The 22,444-nt window shown below is 44.9% G+C and overlaps 1 protein-coding gene across 1 annotated transcript; it reads left to right on the top strand.

The window, feature by feature from the left end:
• Positions 1 to 1,095: 1,095 nt before the first annotated feature.
• Positions 1,096 to 14,508, top strand: LOC129338458 (keratin, type I cytoskeletal 19-like). Its single transcript, XM_054992718.1, has 8 exons — positions 1,096 to 1,878; positions 3,811 to 3,893; positions 4,371 to 4,527; positions 8,075 to 8,236; positions 8,767 to 8,892; positions 10,965 to 11,191; positions 12,924 to 13,069; positions 14,447 to 14,508. The coding sequence occupies exons 1-7, from the start codon at positions 1,096 to 1,098 to the stop codon at positions 13,051 to 13,053; spliced, it is 1,668 nt and encodes a 555-aa protein (XP_054848693.1). The 3' UTR covers positions 13,054 to 13,069; positions 14,447 to 14,508.
• Positions 14,509 to 22,444: the final 7,936 nt, after the last annotated feature.

The following is a 22,444-nucleotide window of genomic DNA, read 5'->3' as shown; positions in this document are numbered from 1 at the left end:
TAAAATGGCTTCCTCAGGAGGTGGACCCAGGCATGAAATGGCTGCCACATGAGGTGAAGCCCAGCACATGTACACACACAGGAAAAGGTGGGGAGATGAGGAACATAAATGTGCACACGTATAAGAAGCCCAAGGGGTGATGATAACACACAGACAATGGGGAGAAAGGAGGAACAGAGAGAAGGAGAACTAAGAGGGAAAGGGATGCTCCACTGCCCTGGTGCTTCCTATCCCTCACTGCCTCACAGCTAATCTGCAGGTCCTGTTTACAAGATCATGGATCTTTTTTCCAGTGAGCTGTGGAGATCCAAGTGAAAAGCCGCTTTCTTTGAAGGAAGGCAGCCAGTCACTGGTTCTGCCCACACAGTGATCACACCAACTTTCTTGATGCATGGAGCTCCTGAGGAAGTGAAAATGCTGCCATAGATGACAGAATAACATCCCAGTGCTGCATAGCTCATCGACTTTGGCGGCGGATGAAGTCATCTTTGAGTGAGAGGAAGTCAGGGCAATGTAAAGCATACAAGGCTGCATTTCACAAGCAATGTCAAAAATGGTTGAAAACAAGACAGGCATTTTTTGGCAATAATTTCTGCACATGTGCACACACACACACAAACGGTGAGTTGTTAAAGCTCAGATTTTCCATACAATTGCATTTGAACTGTAACACAAATTAGATCTAATCGGTTGACTCAAGAAAGTGATGCTTCCTTTTCAGTACAAAGGGATTATAATTAATTGCAATGTCAGTGTTGGCCAGTCAACATCATAAACAACGTACAATATTCCTGTGGTTCCCCCATCCTCCTCAGGAGCTGCTGACACATACAAGCATCTTTTCTGAATCCAGTGATATCTTCAGGCAGCTTGCCTTTGTGAAATTATCTGTGGCATGAATAATTACAGCAACCTATGCTGTGAGTTTAGACAGAGAGAAAAAACCCAGCATAAAAGAAGTTCAACCAGTACTGGTGGGTGACACCCTTTGCCAAGCATATAAATACAGACCTGGGGGAGAGGAGTCCAGCAGTCTTATTTTGTAGCCAGCTGTAGCTTTTGCTTCTTTCTTGGAATTCCCATACTACTGTCACAATGAGCACTGGGACAAGGCATACTGTCCTAACAACTGGAAGAAGCAGCAGTGGGAGCGGCAATCTTGGCGGAGGAAGAATTGGGGTTTCCACAGCTTCTTCTGGACGGCATAGTTCTGGAGGGATAGCTGGTGGGAGAGCTGACTTCTCTGGCCGGAGCCATGTTGGGGGAGGTTCCACTTGTGCCTACGGAGCAGGAAGAAGCCATTTTTCAAGTGGCAGCTGCAGTGGGGCATTTGGTGCTGGGGCACACGTTGCGGGAAGTGGTGGGTTTGGTGCTGGTTCTGTTGGGAGCTCTGCTGCTAGGAGTGGTGTAGTAGGTGGTGCTCATGTTGGTGTGGTAGGCGGCGCTCATGCAGGTATGATGGGTGGCATGATTGGCGGTGCCCATGCTGGTATGATGGGTGGCCATTGTGGCATGGTTGGTGCTGTTCCTGCTGGCATGGTTGGTGGCATGGGTGCCGTCATTGGAGGTGGTCATGCAGGCATGGTGGGCACTCCATGTGGCTTTGCTGGTGGTGTGGTTGCTGGCCCAACAGTAGTTGGTGGGCTGGGTGGTGATCCGATGGCTTGTGGTGGGGTGTTCACTACCCTTGATGGAAAGATGACTATGCAGAACCTCAACGACCGTCTGGCCAGCTACCTGGATAAGGTCCGATGCCTGGAGGAGGAAAATGCTATGCTTGAGAGCCGGATCAGGGAATTTTATGTCAAGCAAGGACCCCTCTGCGAACCAAAGGACTACAGCAATTATCACCAACAAATTGAAGATATTAAGAACCAGGTAGGATGTCAAATACTAGGCTATTCTTAGTCATTTTCAGGGGCTTTTGCTTGTTTGTTGCTAAGAGACAACCTTGTTTAAACTCAGTGCAGCAACACTATACAGATCCCAAGTGGAAACTGTGAAGCCAGCACGTGATTGCTCTGTGCAAAAAAAGAAGTATGGAAATCTCTTTAAAACTGTCCTTTTTATCCAGACCATTCTCGTGGGTGGAAATTCTGTTTCTCCCCAAATAAGTTTTCCATTTTTATTTATTAAAAAAAGCTTTGTTTTGACAAAAAAAATAGATTTTAGCTTTTTAAAAAAAACCTGAATTAAACAGGCAAGTTGGGGAAATATATATTCTTTTAAACAATCACAGTCTTTGATTTTCAAAATGTAAGCAGATGCTACTTTTAGGGTGCAAGTCTTTCATAGGCTACCCTTTTTGTGTACCCGTTTTATTGTAAGTTGTCCCTGAAATGAAAACTGCATTATATACCACCCCAAATTCTGAAACCAGAGAACAAACACTGACCAACAAAAACCACCTTGCAGCTGTTTGCTACATTTGAGGGCTTTCTTTTTGCTTCAAAAATTATTTAAGAATTGCTTTAAAATCATTCATGCAAAATTTAGATGGGAGAGCATGTGTTAAAAATTTTCTTGTCAAACCTGGGGAAGGGGAGTGATTCACAGAATATTGCCTGCCTATACATATGCAGAGACAGGGCAAGAAGGTGGGGGATGAGGGCTTGTTATCAGAATGTGTCAGTAGCTCCTTCCAAAAAATATAAAAGGAATGCTATATTTATGTTTGGAATCACTGCTGGGTTTGTGTTTTGGTTTTATTTATTTATGTTAAGTACTTTTACCCTACTTTTCTGCCCAGGAGACTCAAAGCAGCTTTTTAAAAAATGAGTTTCAGTAAGAAAGGTGGACTGTAAATAAATTTAAAAAATACAATGTAAAGATACAAAACGAAACCCAGGATTATATGCCAACATCGTGGGATGGTCGTGGATCCACTGCCCAGTTCATTCAGGGCTATGAACTGGGGGCAAGAGCTAAGGACCAGGGGCCTTTTTGTTCTTGCCCTTAGGCTTATGTCTCTGGTCATGCCCAGGCTAAAAGCCTATAATATGGAAAGGAAAGAAGTTCACAGATCTCACACAGCTGGCAGAGATGCTCCTATCCCCCTTTTCTCTGCTAGAACTGCTTAAATACTTGTAACGAGGAAAGGACAGAAGCCCATCCCAGATCTCAGTTGGCAGTGTTAATAATAATACTTAGTATTTACATCTCACTTATGAGAGTTTCAAGTGTAATCAGTTTTATGATGTTGATTATGCAACAGTAGCGGCACAGATAAGAAAGCATTTTTTTTTGCCTGGAACAGACCCCAGCACTATTGTTTTCATTTTATCTTTAAGTAGCACTTCAGTTTCTGATCTGCAGCTTCTTCTGCTGTCATCCTGACATGGTGGGGGTGGGGGCACACAGTGACATTGCAGACTTGGAGGTTTATGATGATATACATGGTGAGCCATCCATATGGACTAGCTGCTTGCTGTATGGAAACCGCAAGGATTTTAAGTGGCACCCATGAGGTGCTATCGCCAAGGTGGCAGAAAGAACATCTGTGTGGTGCTTTGACTTCTGAAACAGGTTGAGATGAAGTAGGGGAGAACCCAGAGCTGAAGACATTAAGAACAAGTTGTATTGAATCCCACAAGAAATTTTGATGGCCTAGTGTCTTGTGGTACAACTGTGCACTAATGTTATGACCTGTGCATCTTGATTGTACATTAAAATGCAGCTGGGGTTGGAGGAACCAGTAATTGATGTTAGACTAATAGTTACTGGGTAAACCTTAATCCCAGACTTTTGCATGAAGTGGGAAAACTGTGAGAAGGACCATAACCAGTCTCTTTTAACTTCATCTCTTCCTAGCTCATTTGCACAAGTGTGGAAAACAACAAACTCCTTCTGTGCATTGATAACAGCAAGCTGACTGCTGATGACTTCCGAACCAAGTGAGTATTTTTCCAATAAGCAAAGGCCAGTACAAGGCTCAGGGACTCTCTCGTCTGAGGGACATCCTTGGCAGACTCTGTGTGATTCAAGTTGCTTATTGCAGAGGATGTACGGAGTGGAGATTTTGGTTCTTTCAGGCTTCAACAGGTGGGAGGTGCCTTGTATTGAAGTAATATATGGGGATCCAGAGCTCAGGGGAATCTGTGGTATTGGGCGCAGGAGAGGGGAGGGCTGTACATAACAGCAGTCCTTCATGGTGGTAAACAGACGTGCCATCTTGTTTGTTGGATAGCTCCCTGTCTCCTTTACATATTCTTTACCACAGGGGATGTTTCTTCCACATTATGGGAATACTGCTCTTAAAAGCCCATGAAAATATTAAATATTGGCTGGAGTGTGACAGAGGGCATCCCTGGAGGAAGGATCTAGGCAGTAACCTGGCAACGGTTTCTTACACTGTGCTCCTTGTGGCTTAGGTATGAAACAGAATGTTGCCTCCGTCAAAATGTGGAGGCCGATATTAATGGCTTACATCAGATCCTGGATCAGCTGACGGCCTGCAGAGCTGACCTGGAGATACAATGTGAGAATCTGCAGGATGAACTGTGTGGCTTGAAGAAGAACCACGAGGAGGTGAGGGATATTGTCTTCTTAATTTACATGGCCCAACTGGAACATGTGACATAACATTTTCCTGATTCCAGGTGCATGAAGTTTGAGAACAATGTTTCCAGCTGTTGAAAGATGTTCTGCGTGTTAGAATCTATGGACGCATTGACATTATAGTACTGTCAAGGCTTAGAGGATCATCATGATGCAAGCCTCTTAGAATTCAAACTTTATGGAAACACACATACACATGCAAGTAAGCTAGAGATTCTAGAACAGAGTCTTGTGGCATCCTAAAGACTACTGGATTTATTCAGTCAAAAAAGGTTTCATCAGCCAAAGACCATTTTTTTTTGTTTTGAAGTGATGATAGTCTTTTTGAGACTGCACAATATGCTTTTTCAACCCCCGGGGCGTTTTTGAAGTGCAGAATGAGTTCTGTGGTGTGAGGGCTGGCCCTGGCCTTGCTTATTGCCCTCTCCATTATTCCCCTGCATCCCGATTGGTTGAACAGCAACCAATTAATTTTTTTTCCTGATTAAAAAAGTATAGTAAGGTTGTAATGTTGGAGTCTTGAAAAACAACACCTTACACTGAGGGTGGTAGTGGTGAGGCTGCAATAGGGCTAACACAAAAGCTCTGCAGACACCCCTAAATCCCACTCGATATTTTAAAGTTTTCACCTGTTTTTCATACACTTTTTAGTCCATTCTTTTTTGGCATTTAAAAAAAATGAAATAGCAAAAATGCAATGTTGCAATGTTGGTGCAGTTAAAAAAAACCCTTGTAAATTTCAGAAATCAGCAGAAGAAACTGAGGAATCCTCAGCCCATGGACTGAGGAAACTGACCAGTTCTCAAAGCCCTCCATAGAAATGGGACATTTTTCTAGTGCAGAAATAATAAACAGACAGCACTTTGGTTAGATTCCCTCGAAGTGTAGAATTAAAGAATCAAAGCAGTATGGGTCCAGAACCGATGAATTACGTGGATTTGATCCTCATGGGTTGAATATGCAGAAAGCCCAATGCAAAGTTCACCATGGAGAAGAGGCATTTATTGGGATGAGAAACTGATCTTCTCGCAGAGCATAAAAAGCTAGCAAAATGGCCTTCCTTTCCTTGGCTTAGTGATCCCTGTCACCAACTCACTCCCCACCCAACTTGCCTCCTGGAGACAGAATTGTTATTTGTGTTGTGTGCAGCACTTCTGATGACTCATAACTTTTAGGGATTTCACCTGTCCATGGGTAGATCAGGAGGTTAACATACTCCTGGAACCAAACAAGCTGAGCAGTCTCTGTGGCACAACAAATTGGCTCTGCCGGGGCCACTCAAATCAGATCTGCTCAGTAGTGCCAATAATAAGTGTTGCGATGGTTGTTGGGGGTTTTCCGGGCTGTATTACCGTGGTCTTGGCATTGTAGTTCCTGACGTTTCGCCAGCAGCTGTGGCTGGCATCTTCAGAGGTGTAGCACCAAAAGACAGAGATCTCTCAGTGTCACAGTGTGGAAAAGATGTAGGTCATTTGTATCTACTCAGGAGGGGTGGGGTTGAGCTGAGTCATTCTGTAAGAGTTTCCCAGGGTGTGGAATGCTAATGGCGGGAGGCTTCATTGTATCCTGAGGAGGTTCTTTTGCATATGGATTGGTGCTTGATGTGCTAATCTTCTCTGCAGGGCTATTGTCGGGTGTGGAGTGTTTTGTTGGCCTGGTGTTTTTCAGAACTGGAGCCCATGCTCTGTTCATTCTTAAGGTTTCTTCTTTCCTGTTGAAGTTTTGCTTATGCTTGTGAATTTCAATGGCTTCCCTGTGCAGTCTGACAAAGTAGTTGGAAGTGTTGTCCAGTATTTTGGTGTCCTGGAATAAGATACTGTGCCCTGTTTGAGTTAGGCTATGTTCAGCCACTGCTGATTTTTCAGGCTGTCCAAGTCTGCAGTGTCTTTCATGTTCTTTTATTCTTGTCTGGATGCTACGCTTTGTGGTCCCGATGTAAACTTGTCCACAGCTGCAGGGTATACGGTATACTCCTGCAGAGGTGAGGGGGTCTCTGCTGTCTTTTGCTGATCGTAGCATCTGTTGTATTTTTCGGGTGGGTCTGAATACTGCTTGAAGGTTATGCTTTTCCATAAGCTTTCCCATCTGATCAGTAATTCCTTTGATATATGGCAAAAACACTTTTCCTGTAGGTGACTGTTTTTCCTTGGTTGTTTGATTCATCCTGGGTTTGATTGCTCTTCGGATTTCATTTCTGGAGTAGCCATTTGCCTGAAGTGCGTGGTTTAGATGATTAATTTCCTCATTGAGAAAGCGCGGCTCACATATCCGTCCCGCGCTTTCTCAATGAGGAAATTAATCATCTAAACCACGCACTTCAGGCAAATGGCTACTCCAGAAATGAAATCCGAAGAGCAATCAAACCCAGGATGAATCAAACAACCAAGGAAAAACAGTCACCTACAGGAAAAGTGTTTTTGCCATATATCAAAGGAATTACTGATCAGATGGGAAAGCTTATGGAAAAGCATAACCTTCAAGCAGTATTCAGACCCACCCGAAAAATACATCAGATGCTACGATCAGCAAAAGACAGCAGAGACCCCCTCACCTCTGCAGGAGTATACCGTATACCCTGCAGCTGTGGACAAGTTTACATCGGGACCACAAAGCGTAGCATCCAGACAAGAATAAAAGAACATGAAAGACACTGCAGACTTGGACAGCCTGAAAAATCAGCAGTGGCTGAACATAGCCTAACTCAAACAGGGCACAGTATCTTATTCCAGGACACCAAAATACTGGACAACACTTCCAACTACTTTGTCAGACTGCACAGGGAAGCCATTGAAATTCACAAGCATAAGCAAAACTTCAACAGGAAAGAAGAAACCTTAAGAATGAACAGAGCATGGGCTCCAGTTCTGAAAAACACCAGGCCAACAAAACACTCCACACCCGACAATAGCCCTGCAGAGAAGATTAGCACATCAAGCACCAATCCATATGCAAAAGAACCTCCTCAGGATTCAGTGAAGCCTCCCGCCATTAGCATTCCACACCCTGGGAAACTCTTACAGAATGACTCAGCTCAACCCCACCCCTCCTGAGTAGATACAAATGACCTACATCTTTTCCACACTGTGACACTGAGAGATCTCTGTCTTTTGGTGCTACACCTCTGAAGATGCCAGCCACAGCTGCTGGCGAAACGTCAGGAACTACAATGCCAAGACCACGGCAATACAGCCCGGAAAACCCCCAACAACCATCGTTCTCCGGCCGTGAAAGCCTTCGACAATACAATAAGTGTTGCCTTACCCACCCCCCGGTGAGTGGCGTGGGAGAAGTAATAGGAGAATTGGCACCAATCATTGTTGCTGCTGAAGGTCCAAGACATGTGGCTCCCAAGGTGATGGCTAATTAACTGGGTCTGGTTCCCACTGGTCCACTGGGAACTTTCCCTATAAGTTAAATGGGCAGTCTCTCCCTGCACCTGGTGGAGGATGGAAGATGAAAAACAAGGAGAAATTACTATGCTTGTGGCTCTTTCAATCAGTTTATGATCCTCCTGTAGGAAGTAACCTGTCTGAAGAACCAGTCAACTGGTGATGTTAATGTAGAAGTCAATGCCTGCCCTGGTCCAGATCTGAGGAAGATCTTAGAAGAGATGAGGTGCAAGTACGAATCAATGATAGAATGCAACCGCAAAGAAGTTGAAGCCTGGTATGGGTCCAAGGTAAGACAACATCATTCCAAATCCATAACATGTGCCACTAATGTAGGCAACGGCAATTTTAGGCATGAGAGAACCATGATGACCAGAAACTTCTTGCTGGGAGGAGAGAAGGGGCCACGGCTCAGTGGTAGAGCCATCTACTTTGCATGCAGAAGGTCCCAAGTTCAATACTTAGCATCTCCAATCAGAGGACCAGATAGTAGACTTCTGCTTAAACCTCTGGAAAGATGCTGCCAGATAGGGCAGACAATACTTGATAGACTCTGATTTAGTTGGAAGCAACTCCATAAGTTCTTTAGGAAGGAGGCTGCAACTCACTGGTAGAGCATCTGCATTGCATGCAGAACGTCCCCAGCATCTCCAGTTCATCAGGCAATGTGAAAGGTCTCTACATGAGAACCTGGAGAACTGCTGCCCCAGACATAGTAGATTGTACTGGGCTTGATAGACTGGGATTTTGGATTCAGTGTAATGTAACTTCATGCATTCATGAGATGTGTAATGGACATAGATAATTCTGCATGTTACAGATCGAGGAGGTGAATCGTGATGTCTGCACCAGCAGTCAGGAGATTGAAGAGAGCAACAATAAGGTCACTGAACTGAGACGCCAACTGCAAGCCCTGGAGATTGACTATGATGCCCAATGCAGCCTGGTAAAAGAGATTGCAAAAAGTTCCACCCTCATAAGGGACAGAAAAATGGTGGGAGCGATAAATGATAGCAGGAAGGGACAGGATTCAGTCCTATGCACATATGGTAGGCCCATTTCCTGTGGTGGTCGTCATATAGCCTCTCTGCTCCAATGTGTCTAACAGGAGTTACCTAAAAGTAGAAGGGGCTCACATTGTGTCATGTGGCAATCCCAATGCTGCCCTCCAAAGCTTTTGATTATATCTACAAAAATCGCCTCCAGACACAAAACCAACATAATATGGCAGAGAATGGTATATTTTGGACCCTTAATTTTCTCTTCAGCAGCTGAGAAACCCTGGAACAAAATTCACTAGAGACAATATTGGTTTTGTGTCAAGATGCAAGTTCCACAGGAAAATAAGATCAAGGATTCTAGGGTTCTCATTCAAATGGTCTGGCAAGGCTTGGAATAATGAAGGATTCTTAAAGATCAGGTTTAAAACAAAGCTATATTTCTGCTTCAGCATAGTGCAGATTGTTCTTTAATTTTTGGAGGGATACAAAGTTCCCTTTCAGCCACATGTTTTCAGGTGATATGGAAAAATGAATACTAACGAAAGTAAATACAATAGAGTATTCATTTAGACATACATTTCATTATAAAACCATCAGAATGGTTAGAAATAAAGATCACCACTTGAAAGGCAGCAGCATGAGATAATGATTTGCATGGGTAAATGAGTTACCAATTCAAACGCAATGCTTATCAGTGGAATTTGTGCACATGCTGTCAGCCATCTAGTATACAGTGAAAAAACGTGTAGAGAAATCATGTAACATATATGCATGTGTGACCTTTTCTTTTTTGAGTCTTGCCAAGACTAAAGCCTAGTTTCGTTGTAAATTCAAGCATTTTGCACAGGGACGAATTCTTGTTTCTCCAGAACTTTCTAGAGTTTTAACCCTATCAGTGGGCTGAAAACTAAAATCTTTTGCTGCAGTGCAGCCAGATTCAAAACCCAGCTCGCTTACGGGTTTTCATCTTCAGTTTCGTCCGTTTTATTTGTGAGCTGAAACCCATGGAAGTTACAAGTAAAAATTAGGTCAGTGGTTCTTAAATGTTTTTGAAAGTGGAACTTGCCTCTAAACCTGATATACTTTTTGGGATCCACTTGCATAATAGTTCCTTGATACTTTCATACTGCCCTGCATAAAATGCAGAAATTTCACATTGGTTAACACTGAAGAAGTCTATATTTTATTTTTATAAGTACATGGCTTTAATGAGCAACAGGTTGCGTATTTCTCAACCATTTTGTGTATGATGCAGAGACAAAGCCAAATCTGCCATATAACATCCTAGGCCATACTCTCTCATTCCACCCTCAGGGGAGGTCTGGGAAGCAAAAATGTCCCTGGGAAAGGCCTCTGCCCCCCCAACGGAGGGGACAAGGAGAGCAGGCCCAAGCCACTGGCTCACCCACCCACAGCTCAGACCACCAGCAGCTCTTCCTCCCCAGGTTTCAACATCTGCAAGCTTAGGGCAGCAGTGGCTTATCTGCTTCAGGCTGGGGCAGTAGCTGGCTTGTAGCAGCAGCTTGCTCACCTCATACCTGTGCTGCCAGCTCATGGTGCTAGCTCTCCGGTGTAGAGTTTGGGCCACCACCCCACCCACCCAAGGCTCAGGCCCATCTTGCTTGTCAGAACTTGGGCTGCTGGCTCATGGTGATGGCAGCAGCTGTGCCTGCCCTGCCCAAGGGTGGCTCTGGCAGGGAGATGGTTCCTATGAGAAAGGGCAGTGACCCAAGAGGAGGAAAGCGATCAGGGAACTCAGTCTTTCCCTGGTGGCTTTAATGGCCTGTCTTCTCTTGTTCATCCTGTTCCTCTTACTCCTCCCTCCTGGTCCCGCTACCCACCTGTGAGAGAATCGCAACCCACTTTGGGGCCCAGACCTGCCGTTTGAGACCCACTAGATGAGAGGGCTTTTGTGGTGTCTCCTCTGGGGTCCTTCCGCATATTTGCACAATCTTGGCCTCCCAAGTGGACAGTGAGCCGTTCTAAAATAAAAACTGTATTCTGTTTAACTTGGTAGAGGGATACCCTGGAAGCCTCCCTGGGTGAAACGGAGCATCGCTACAACAACCACTTGGCTGAGCTTCAGGGGCGCATCTCCGTGTTGGAGCAGCAGCTGGCAGAACTCCGGGCTGAAATGGAGTGCCAGAACCATGAATACACAGAGCTCCTTGATGTCAAAAGCCGGCTGGAGCAGGAGATTGCCACCTATCGCTGCTTGTTGGAGGGCGGACAACATGACATCGTGTAGGTAGCATGCAGGGGCGGTGCGACTTCAATAAACCAGAGAACATACATTCATTGGAACCACAACTTACTGGGCATTGTTAATAATGAGGAGGGCATCATTACGAGCTACGTTTTGTCAGGTGCGCTGAGCTGTTTTATTTCAGAAAGCTCAACTGGATGTTATATTAACTTTTTTCCTGCAATGTGGGCTTGCTATGTAAGCTGCTTGAGTCCTGGGAGAATGGTGGGGTAGAAATATTTGAGTTCATAAAATAAAGTGAGGGATTAGCTGAGTGTATAGGATTTTCACACATGTGACATTCTCTTTGCAGATTAATGATAGTTAAGGTTTGCCAACTGGATAGGGGAGAGGGAGTCTCATCCCTTTAACAGAGGTTTGATGAATGGAAATGATCAGCTGAAGCTTTTCATCCTGAACAACTTTGCCCGTCAATTGCAGATATTAAAGGAACAAATTTAAAAGTTGGCAACCTTAACTGCAGTGTAAATAGAGTTAAACTCTTCTAATTCCACCAATGTCAAACTCAGTAGATGGTCTTAGACCACTTGTTTTTTCTTCATCTGCAGTAAGGGTATAATAGTACTGGCCTGCCTTACGGATGTGTAGTAAGGAGGATTACTGATCAAATGTACACAAAATGCTTTTGAACATTTGCTTTTAGAGTGTTGTTGGTTTTGAAGGTGGGAAGCCAAGATGCCACACTTTGCTCAGCACTGAATCTGACTGGGCAAGACACTCTCTTAAGCCCAATTTACCTCACAAGAAAGCTGTGATGTAAAATACTGCTCTGGGTCATTTAATTATTGGCGAAGGACTTGCTTTTCCTCCAAGGCAGAGAACATCGATACACCCAGAACAAAGAATTAGCCGCCTGGTTTCGCTCTCATGTAGCTGCAGGTCTACCTTTAAAGGTGAATCTACTAAGGGATACTTCCCAGAGACTAACAAATAAAAAAAAGGGGGGGGCACAGAGATAAATTTCCTGAGTGCAGTTCTAACTTAGTATTTAGCGCCTGTGTCCTGTCAAATGTCATTGGACACTGTATTAACACAAACGCTTGTAGTCCAGTCCTAAGCAGAGTTACATTTTTCTAGACCCATTGAAGTCAACTGGTTTAGGAGGACATAAATCTACTTAGGATTGCACTGTTAGTATGCAAGACATGGAAGACAAGCACTCCAGCATTCATTTTTGGACAAAGAATGTCACACAATACATTTTTATTTTATTTCACTTTCATGTTGCCCTTCCTCTGACAAGCTCAACTTGGCTTACATATGGGCCGTTTCCGCACGGCTCACCTCAACCCGGAACGCTGCACAACATGCTGAAAAAAACGTGGAAGATCGCGTTTTCTCGCGCGAGTTTTGCGCGATGTTGCACAACATTGCACAAAACTCACGCAAGAAAACACGATCTTCTGCGTTTTTTCGGCATGTTGTGCAGCATTCCAGATTGAGGTAAGCCGTGCGGAAACAGCCATGGTTGCCCCTCCAGCTCACAGGAGCTTAGCTTCAGCAACAGAACAGTGTCAAGTGCCACCAGACCAGTTTCTTTTAGCAAGTATGTAGAGGAGCACACAATTCTTGTGTTCATAATTCCCCAGGCTAATAATGGACCAAGCAAACTAGGTACAAAAGCAAGCCAGAGCTATATCGCTCAAAAATACTACTTCTCAGGAATGATTAGCAATGTCATTGATCAAAATTCTTCTGTTCTTCTTACAGAGGAGGAGGAGGAGGAGCTGCTAGAGCCAGCAGCGGGTCGACCGGAAGAACCGGAGAGGTTCGGACATCCCACACTTACGTGACACATTCCGCAGGGCATTCGTTCCACGGAGGCCATGTACACCATTAAGGTGGGAGTGCATGAGGTGAGCACTGCCTTTTCTCCTACTCTATCATTCTCTACTGCCTGTGAGAAAAGGTGTGAAAACTTGTGGGATTTGATCACTGTATCCCATGCGAGGGCTAAGGGGACGTTTAAGCAGAGTCAGGCCCTGGAACTCTGAGGTGAAATCTCAGAGAGCCTTCTTCCAACCTAGGATCCTCCCTCCAACTGACGTGGCTCTTCTAGTGGATGTTTTAGAGTTATAGAGTTATACCCTTTTAAGCCTGCGAACTTCAGTGGGCTTGGTAGGGTGTAACTCTTCATAGATTGCATAGTTAGTCATGGAAAACGTGGCACAATTAAGCCAATCTATGATATTCCCTCAATAGCTGTTCAGCAACAGTAGCATGATATTCCATTGACATACAGTAAATGGGTTGAGGGACAGTCACAGAGTTCCCCTATTTTGTTTTAAAATAGATTAGATCTGCATTTCTGCACAAGATACAACAAGTGGGGCAATGTGCTCTCAAACTGGCATGATCAATGGGAGGAGTTATGTTGCTCACTGGCATTTATATTACAAATCTAATTGCCAGATGATACTGAAACCACCTCATTATGATGAAATTGCTATGTAGCGGCCTATGTAGCAGAAGTTTTACATTTTCTCTGATGCATTGCATTGCTCTTTTAAGTACCCAGGAAATGCAATCAAAGTGCAATACGTAAGGAAGGTACACAAGCAAGGGCTGTTTATTTGGCAAAACACCTGATTACGCAGAACTGCCTTTCTATGAGTGGAAATACACATTGTGATGCTCAAGTGCAGGATTTTATGTGTAGTCCTCAATTCATGTGCAGGCTGTCCTTGCTCAGTGCACATGAATGCTGCTTTCTTGGGAGCTCCCTTTGTGTGACTGCATCTGCAAGTGATTCTGGAGGGCAAAGTGCCAATTCAGCTCTGTTTTCACTGTGAGAATAAGTACTGTAGGCTCCTTTGACTTGCCAATTTGCATTTCTTTAAGGTGTGAGAAAACGTCAAGATCTGCATTTCTATGAATGGATGTGGGGGAAATTGATACTTTTAGCAGTTGAGGAGGAACTGATATCAAACACATCAGTGTATTCAGGTGGAACAAACTGAAGTGTGACTGTGGGAGTGAGTGCATGGAAAGTTGGAGGGGGGATACGTGAAATGAGGTTCACTTGAGCATCTCTAAGTACTTCGTAAGGTGTAGAGAGACTGTGAGAGAGGTGTGATGTTACATCTGGGGAAGTGACATGAGCTGTCACTGGCAGAAAACTTAAGTTGGATCCAACCCTTGAACGTTTGCATTTCCTATTGATTTAAATACTTATGAACTGTACTGCTGAGTGGCCACAGTAACTAAATGCAGTCATCTTTACTCATTCCCAGGTCACTGATGGAGAATGGACAGCTCTAAGATACACAAGCACCTCTTTGTGAAAGACCCACTTAGCAGATATGATCCCTTTCCCCAGAAAAGCATCCCTAGGTACTCCTCCAAGCTGCTGTAGGTCTGTCCACCAATAGTTTCTTACAAGGCTGATCAGAGGGGCACACGGATACCTCCCATGCTACTTTCCATTACTCTGCATAACGTCTTTCAAATCATTGTTTCTTACCTAGAAGCATCTGTGCCGTGGTTAGCTCTTGACTGATCACTGAAAACAAAGCAAGAAGTCTCAAATAAATCTCCACTTTTCTTTTGACCAACCGAGGCCTGTGTGTTCAAAATATTTCTTAACAAACACCTGAAAAAATCACACCAACCAAGTCACAAACAGGAAATGTAGGTAATACATCATATTGTTACCATATGCTCACATTCAACACCTGGACTAATTTGAATCTTCTCTCAAAGGGTACAGAGTGTGATCTCTATGTATGCTAGTTCAGGATTGTGTGTGCATGTGTATGCACGAGTGAGCACAAAATATGCATTTATGCAACTTAAAGGTGCATGTAAGGTGCATGCAAAGAACAGGAGTGGGGGTGGCAGTTTTTTTAGTGAAAAAACAGGGAAGGAAAGGGTTAACATTTCTATCCACTCCATTTTTCTCCTTTATAAGGCAACCTCATACGCTACTCTTGCAAAACACACACACACACAGAGAACATAATTTAAAATATACATGGAAGAAGCCCTCACATATAGCTGAGTCCTGCACATAGGTCTGCCTACATAGTTCTGGTTCTGTTTAGAGTTAGAAGCTTTCCTAAACTGTGCAAATAGATTTTGGCCTACAAAGAATCAAATTCCACAGAAGTATACATTCTCACTGTAACATCAGACACCAGAAATGTGCCTTCCAACAGAACTCTTTCATTTGCTCAGTTTTTAAAGGTATGTGGTTTAAATGCAGCAAATTTGGAACTCAGATTCTGCCTGGACAAAGATCATGGCTGGTTGAAGCTAATCAAGGGGCTGTTGTTCTTTTTAAGGATACAAGTGAACCTTAGGGCCAGATGTTAGATGCGATAGCAGCAGACTTGTTTGGTTAAACCCAGATCTGCTCCTATCACATATAAAGTAGGGTGGAGGTCAGAGAAAAGGGGCACAAAGATGAAGGGAGTTGAAACTTCATTCTCCTGCCACTTGCCTCCCCATAACCTTTCTCCTCCCCTCGATTGCTTTCTCTAAAACGGAGCTAACCTCATATCCATTATCAGAACTCAGTTGAAGAGAAGGTGGGGTACACCTACTCATTTGACTCTCTCACTTGGACCTTTAGAGGTGTAGAATGCTTATGCATGGTGCCGCTCAGTCATTCATGGCCCAGGATGAAGCTAGTAGGTTAGGATGTGGGGAAAACATGCAAAATGTCAACTCAGGATGCCCCACCAGTGGGTGACATGAGCCAGCAAAAGTGTAATCCAAGTGACTGCATGTTTCCAAATGTGATATATAAAGGGAATTTCCAAATGTGTGTCAAAGTAGCCCTTTGGCTAAAGGAAGCCTAAGCAGCTGGAGACCTTGGTGAAACATAGGGGTGGGGGCGATGGGTGCAGCTGATGGGTGACTGCTGACAGTGACCCCCCCCAACCCTCTTGTTGGGGGTAACCAAGGAGACAATAGGTGCAGCTGACAGTCCAACTACTGACAGGAATCCTCCCCTCCTGTTGGGGGTAACCAAGGAAAGAGAAGTAGGGCCAGACGCAGAGGAAGCCACTGTTCCTGCTCACTACCAGCATTGTTGAGGGGAGGTGAACATGCCAGCCCCGGATGTGGCTGTCAGCCTCTCACCCCAGAGCTCCATAAGGGTCATGCAGGGAGCCAGTTCCTGCCCCCAGCCCCCTAAGTTCCAGCAGCTAGTTGTGATGGTTATGCTCATTCAATAGTACAATCAAACATACACAGAACATAACCTATTAATATAGAGAAGGCACTCCCCCCCAAACTATTAAGCAATCAGAAACAAGGATAAAATCCCTTCACTGTCTGGTTAACCAGTGGTCCACTGCAGACATAGCAAGGATGTTGCCCACTAGAGTTGCCAGCCCCAATTTGGGGTAAGGGATCCACTACCCACGCTCACCTGGCTGGTGGGGGTGGGGGTGGTATGAGGTAGCCAGCTGGAATCTATGGAGCATGTAAGAAATGGCACATACACTCCAGGGGCCTTCTGCTGATGTCATTTCTGGTTTAAAATAGAAGCAATGAGGGCTCAGCAGGGCCAAACTGGCACCCAAGATAGGAAATGGTGCTATGTTTTGTGCCAATCTGGCTGGAATTCCCAGGTCCCTGTACCCTCCCAGTGGAAGGGGGGAATTTGAGACTTACCCTGTGCAAGCACACTCCCAGAGAGGTGTGATGACATCACTTCCAGGAAGTGATACCATCACACCAGCAATAGGCGTGCTCTTGCACTTTGCACAGGGCTAATTCTGGCACATTTGGTGCCAAAATTGGCCCCAACAAAGAGCAGAAACATATTCATGGCCAGCATGATGGTGTCACTTCAGGAAGTGATGTCGTCGTGCCCCTCTGGGAGCGCACCCAGTGCTTTCCTGGGTTGTCTGTTGGTGGCAGGCGATAGCCAGGGGGTTTCCCACCTCCTGCCAACCATCAGCGTTTGGGATGCAAATAGACAAACCCCTGGGAGATTGCCCACCACTGGCAGGCAACTGGTAAGCCTAAATCTGGCCCTATTGAGCCCCCATTGCTTCCATTTTAAACTGGAAGTGACATCAGAGGAAGGCCCCTGGAGCACATGTATGCAAAAAAGAAGCACTTGGTGCCCCCTGAATGGTACCCTCTGCTCCCCCCCCCACTTTGAAGGTGAGGGGAGTTGGCAACCCTCATACCAAAACAAGAAATAAAATATGAAAGATGGAGGGGGAGGGGGTTTGCTGGCAAACAGGTCCAAATAACAAGCCTGCCTCCATCCTCTTAATGATGCCATGCAACCCAAATTGGAGCCCAACCATCAGAACTGCCCCCACCAGGGTTTAGCTGGCTGATATATCGCTGGCCAAATGAGGGCAGGCTGCAGAAAGCAGTGTGGGAGCCGCCTGGCTAAGCCAATATTGGGCACAATTGCCCCAAATCCCCTTCCCTCTGGCCCAATAATTGCTCCAGCTTAAGGCTTTGAGTAGGCCTTCGCATGTGGCTACATGGAGACAGCTGTGTTCTTCCTTTTAAACTACACAGCAACTAAACATCCTGTCACTAGGCAACCAGCAGGAGATTGAGAGGGCAGGGGGTGGGGGGATGCAGGGAAGTGTAGCACTTAACATTTGTATCTCCCGTCATATTCAAAATTCTATATACTGGGCTGATTCTTAAGGGATTGGTCTGGCAAGAAGTGTGCAAGTGCTTCCCCTCCCCCCATGCGACAACATCACTTCTGGAAGTCTTTCTGACTCCTATAGGCCACTAGCTGAGCCGAGCCATACATTTCCTTTTTCACTATCTTTATACTTATGCATGCTCCCCACTTCTTCAAATGCAGCACTTTCTGCCTTTATTTCTTTTGGAGTTGAGAGCACGGAGATTTTAGGGCATTTATAACATATTTGCTTTATTTACAAATATACAAGGAGTGCATAGGTGAAGACACAGTAGCACCAGCATGTTTGCTACCTACCTAGTATCAGTTTCCAGATAGAGATCTTGCACCTCAAGATTCTTCGTCGTCATTCAACTCACAGCTGTCTGTCTGTGCCTTTCTCTGTCCCTAACCTACCCCTAACCAGAGCCTATTTTTTCCAAACATTATCCCTTTCCTTCAGTTGGGAGGGCCCACCTTCTCCAAGCTCTGATGGGTACACGATCACAATCACTGGGGAACTTTCTGTTAACAATAAGCTCCCTCCATGAGGAAACATCCACACACACCCATTAAGAAACATTAACCCTTTTTCTTGTCCAAGGCATGGACTGTCACCAGCAGTATCACAGTAATACTCATATAAGCAAGCACTGGCTCACACATACGTCCACACTGCTGAGCAGGCTTTAGGCTTTCTTCTTGGCTGTGGGGCTGTTTCATGACACAATGCCTCATGCAACCCCAGCTGCCCCCCTGGCCTTCATACTTGATACAGTTGCCATCTCCGGGTTGAGAAATTCCTGGAGATTTGGGGGCAGAGCCTGGAGAGAGCAGAGTATAATGCTATCGAATCCACCCTCCAAAGATGGCATTTTTTCCCTCAGGGGAACTAATATCTGTAATCTGGAAATCGGTAGTAATTCCAGGAAATCTCCAAGCCCCACCTGCAGTGCTGGCAAAGCAATACTTGTACCAGGGACTCACTGAATCGCAACTGTATTGCATTCTGCTAGCTCTACCATTCTGTCCCCCTTTCGTTTTTTAACACTCAGCCTGATGAAGAGTTATGGGGAACTCACTTGCACAACTGTGTTGTGTTAGTTTGCTTGCTCTTAATTAAGGGTGTTATATGGCTTTGCTTTTTGCAATTTCTATCCAATAAATAAGTGGCAATTGCACTACTCTGACAGTGTTTGGATCCTCCATAAGAACTGTGAAATGGCTGTCCCCCCTTTTTGTTAGTTGGGAAGACCTCAACCAACTAGGCTAATAAATAATTAGAGGCCATTATGAATAAGCCTGCTCTCAAAACGAGGGTTGCCAGCTTTCAACTGCTAACGGTCCTTTTAGAATCATAGAGTTGGAAGGGATCTCCAATGTCATCTAGTCCAACCCCCTGCACAATGCAGGAGATTCACAACTACCTGATAGCAGTTGTGATCTGCAAATGATCTTTAAATAGTAGCTTGATTTGCAAGCAATTATCAGGTAATGTTAATCACTTCCATGCCATGAAAAGCTTCATCTGCCTATTTCTACTCATTAAAACGAAAGGATTTTTTTCCCTCCAGGCTGGCTGGTGACCTTATTCAAAACCATGTGAGGAAATTGTGACTTTAAGAGGGTGGTTTTTAACAGGTTCTACACATCTCAGAGTGCTTTGCAAGAAAGAGCTGTGAGATCTGGCTGAGCTAGCAAGTTTCTTGTTGTCTCTAAGTTATGTAAATAGTTAATAAACGTTCATCTTCTGTTATACTGCATCCTGGATCCAGAAAGTTATTCATAAAGAATGTTACAAACTGATCTCCTGACAGTTCCGATTAAGCTAGTTAGCCAAACAGATTGCCCCCTTGTTATATGTAACCTTTCACATATTCTCGAACCTTGCCCTGCCCAAATCTGGCTATATAATGATAATTCTTTAGGCTGCAGAAACTTTATATTCCAGTCCCGTGTTTGTCTTAAGACCACCCCCCCACCGCCTTCTGGCACAGAAATTCTATCACAGCAGGGTGAGGTTGCTGTGCTTCTTCAGACTTGGAGGGATGCCAACCGAGATGCCGGTATTTCTATTTCATTAGTACGTCTGACACTCTTAAGAGATTAAAATCCATCATGCTACGACTCACAGGGGGTTACCTGCACATTCAGATCACGCCATTCCTGTTGCATGCCTTCAGGAGAAATTGGCTTCATTACCAACAAGTATCCAATTAGCTACAAGTTGCCAGCCATTGTGATAACGTTTCCCTTGGGAGCAGCTGCCAAACATGCATACAACCTGGAGATGTGGGTGCTGATACAGTGCTGAAATTGTCTGACTGCCAGAAAACTACAAGCATTGCAGGACAAAGATACCATCTAGCCAAAAGCAGAGGTATCTTCACCTAAGGAAAGAGCATTTATTTCATGCATGGGAAAGGAGGGCTCTGCTGCCCTCCCTCAAAATTTCACGCCAAGGCAAAGCAAACTCTGCATCAAGAATCAATTATGCAAATCACACCAGCTGCAGACAACATATTCCAGTGGTGACAGCGGTGATTTCAACAGTTGAATCCAATATCCCAGAAGCACACAGAGGAGAAAAGGGTTAGAGGGACAAGTGGAAGGACTGGAGGGAGAAAGCACCTGGGGTAGATGACCGCTTACCTGGTAGGTGTGTGTACAGATAATCTTTTATCCCTGAACATTAATGTTCTAGTACAGGTTAAAACCACTAGAGAATGGAGAACTTCCAGCTAGTTACAATAGCCTGTCTCTGGTGGTCAATGAGAAGAGTGTAAGAAGAGCCCTGGTAGATCAGCCCAAATGTCTGGTTAGTCCAACATCTTCACAGGGCAACCTGATGGACTCACAGGGACACATGCAGCTGGCTTATACTGAATTAGACCATTGGTCCACCAAAGTCAGTATTTCCTACTCAGACTGGCAGCAGCTCTCCAGGGTCTCAGGCAGAGGTCATTCATATCACCTCCTATCCGATTAGGGTTGCTAGGTCCAGGTTGGGAAATTCCTGGAGATTTGGGGGGTGTAGCCTGGAGACGGCAGGGTTTTTGGAGGGGAGGGGCTTCAGAATGGTATAATGCCATAGAGACCACCCTCCAAAGCAGCCATTTTCTCCAGGGGAACTGATCTCTGTCACCTGGAGATCTGTTGTAATTCCGGGAGATCTCCAGCCACCACCTGGAGGCTGGCAACCCTATATCTAATCCTTTTAACTAGAGATAAGGGGGATGGGGGTGGGTGGGACTTTCTGCATGCCAAGCTGATGCTCTAACCACTGAGAAATGGCTCCTTCTCAGAAAGCCCACAGATTACAATTATTGATTACAATTATCCTTGGAGCAAAAGATTCAAAGAAATCAACTGCATGCACGCATGTGTGCATGTGCAGACGTCTCTCGAGACGTATAGAGTTTTGAAGGAATGCCACAAATAAAATTCCATGGGTGGGTTAAAAATGAGGGATTAACAGAAGGGGAGGGATATACTGAACTCAGCTGTAGAGACGCAGGTCCAGCGGTACCTTTTTAAACCCTGAACTTTAATAGTCTCAGCTCTCCTCTCTACTATTAATGTCACGTGGGGCTCAAGCATTATTTTTAAGCCCAGTACAAACTTGTAAAATACACCTCACCTACCAACACTACAACCCCTAGCCCCATAAATACAGTCTTATGAATCATGGCAAAAGTTTGTTTTAGTTATGAAATTACTGTTACATATTCTTCTTTTTTGAAATATGCCCACTTTTGCAATTTTTGTTGCCTTCTCCCACCAATTGCTAGTGATCAGCAGGCAGTAGGGATGCCAGCCTCCAGATGGTAGCTGGAGATCTCCCGGAATTACACTTGATCTCCAGGCAACAGAAACCAGTTCCCTTGGAGAAAATGGCTGCTCTGAAGAGTGAACTCTATGGCATTATACGCCACAGAGGCCTCTCCCCTCCCCAAACCCCACCCTCTCCAGGCTCCACCCCCCCAAATCTCCAGGAATTTCCCAACCTGGACCTGGCAGCCCTAGCAGGTAGAGGGGCAAGCCTCCAAGAGTTTGTGTGCCACTGGTGGGCCCCTAGCAACCCTACTCAATATTGAAATCATTTTCATCTTGATATTGTTCATCTGCTTTCCTAATTACTAAGGTCCTCCGTTCACTCCCAAATCTCCAGGAATTTCCTTACCTTTCCCTAGTGGACAGCCTTACCCAGGAGGCCCAGCAATTCAGCATGACTTGAGATTGCTGCTCTAATATGCTTCTGATGGGCTCCAGCATACCTCACAAGATCTGAACAACAGATACACAGATGCAAAGAAATAAGTTTCTATAAATATCTTCAGGTATGATCTAGGATTGCCAGTTCCAGGCTGTGAAATTCCTGGAGATTTTGAAGTAGATCATAGGGAGGGCAGGGTTTGGGGAGGGAGGTACCTCAACAGGGTATGATGCCAAGAGTCACCCTTCAAAGCAGTCATTTTCCCCCAGAGAACTGATCCTTGTGGTCTGGAGATCAGTTTAATACCAAGAGATCTGCAGATCCCACCTGGGGGTTGCCAAGCCTTTGTTTGTTTGTTTTATTTGACTTATAGCCCACCCTTCCCATAAGTGGGTTCAGGACGGC

This window comes from Eublepharis macularius, chromosome 12 (assembly GCF_028583425.1).
Source record: "Eublepharis macularius isolate TG4126 chromosome 12, MPM_Emac_v1.0, whole genome shotgun sequence".
Lineage (NCBI taxonomy): Eukaryota > Metazoa > Chordata > Lepidosauria > Squamata > Eublepharidae > Eublepharis > Eublepharis macularius.
This window is presented reverse-complemented; position numbering and strand designations above follow the sequence as displayed.

What these genes read in the sequence shown, in the direction of transcription:
- LOC129338458 (XM_054992718.1), top strand. Translation starts at nt 1,096, where the DNA reads ATGAGCACTGGGACAAGGCATACTGTCCTAACAACTGGAAGAAGCAGC. An exon ending in TTGAAGATATTAAGAACCAG is followed by an intron (nt 1,879 to 3,810) that starts GTAGGATGTCAA and finishes ATCTCTTCCTAG; the next exon opens with CTCATTTGCACAAGTGTGGA. An exon ending in TGAAGAAGAACCACGAGGAG is followed by an intron (nt 4,528 to 8,074) that starts GTGAGGGATATT and finishes ATCCTCCTGTAG; the next exon opens with GAAGTAACCTGTCTGAAGAA.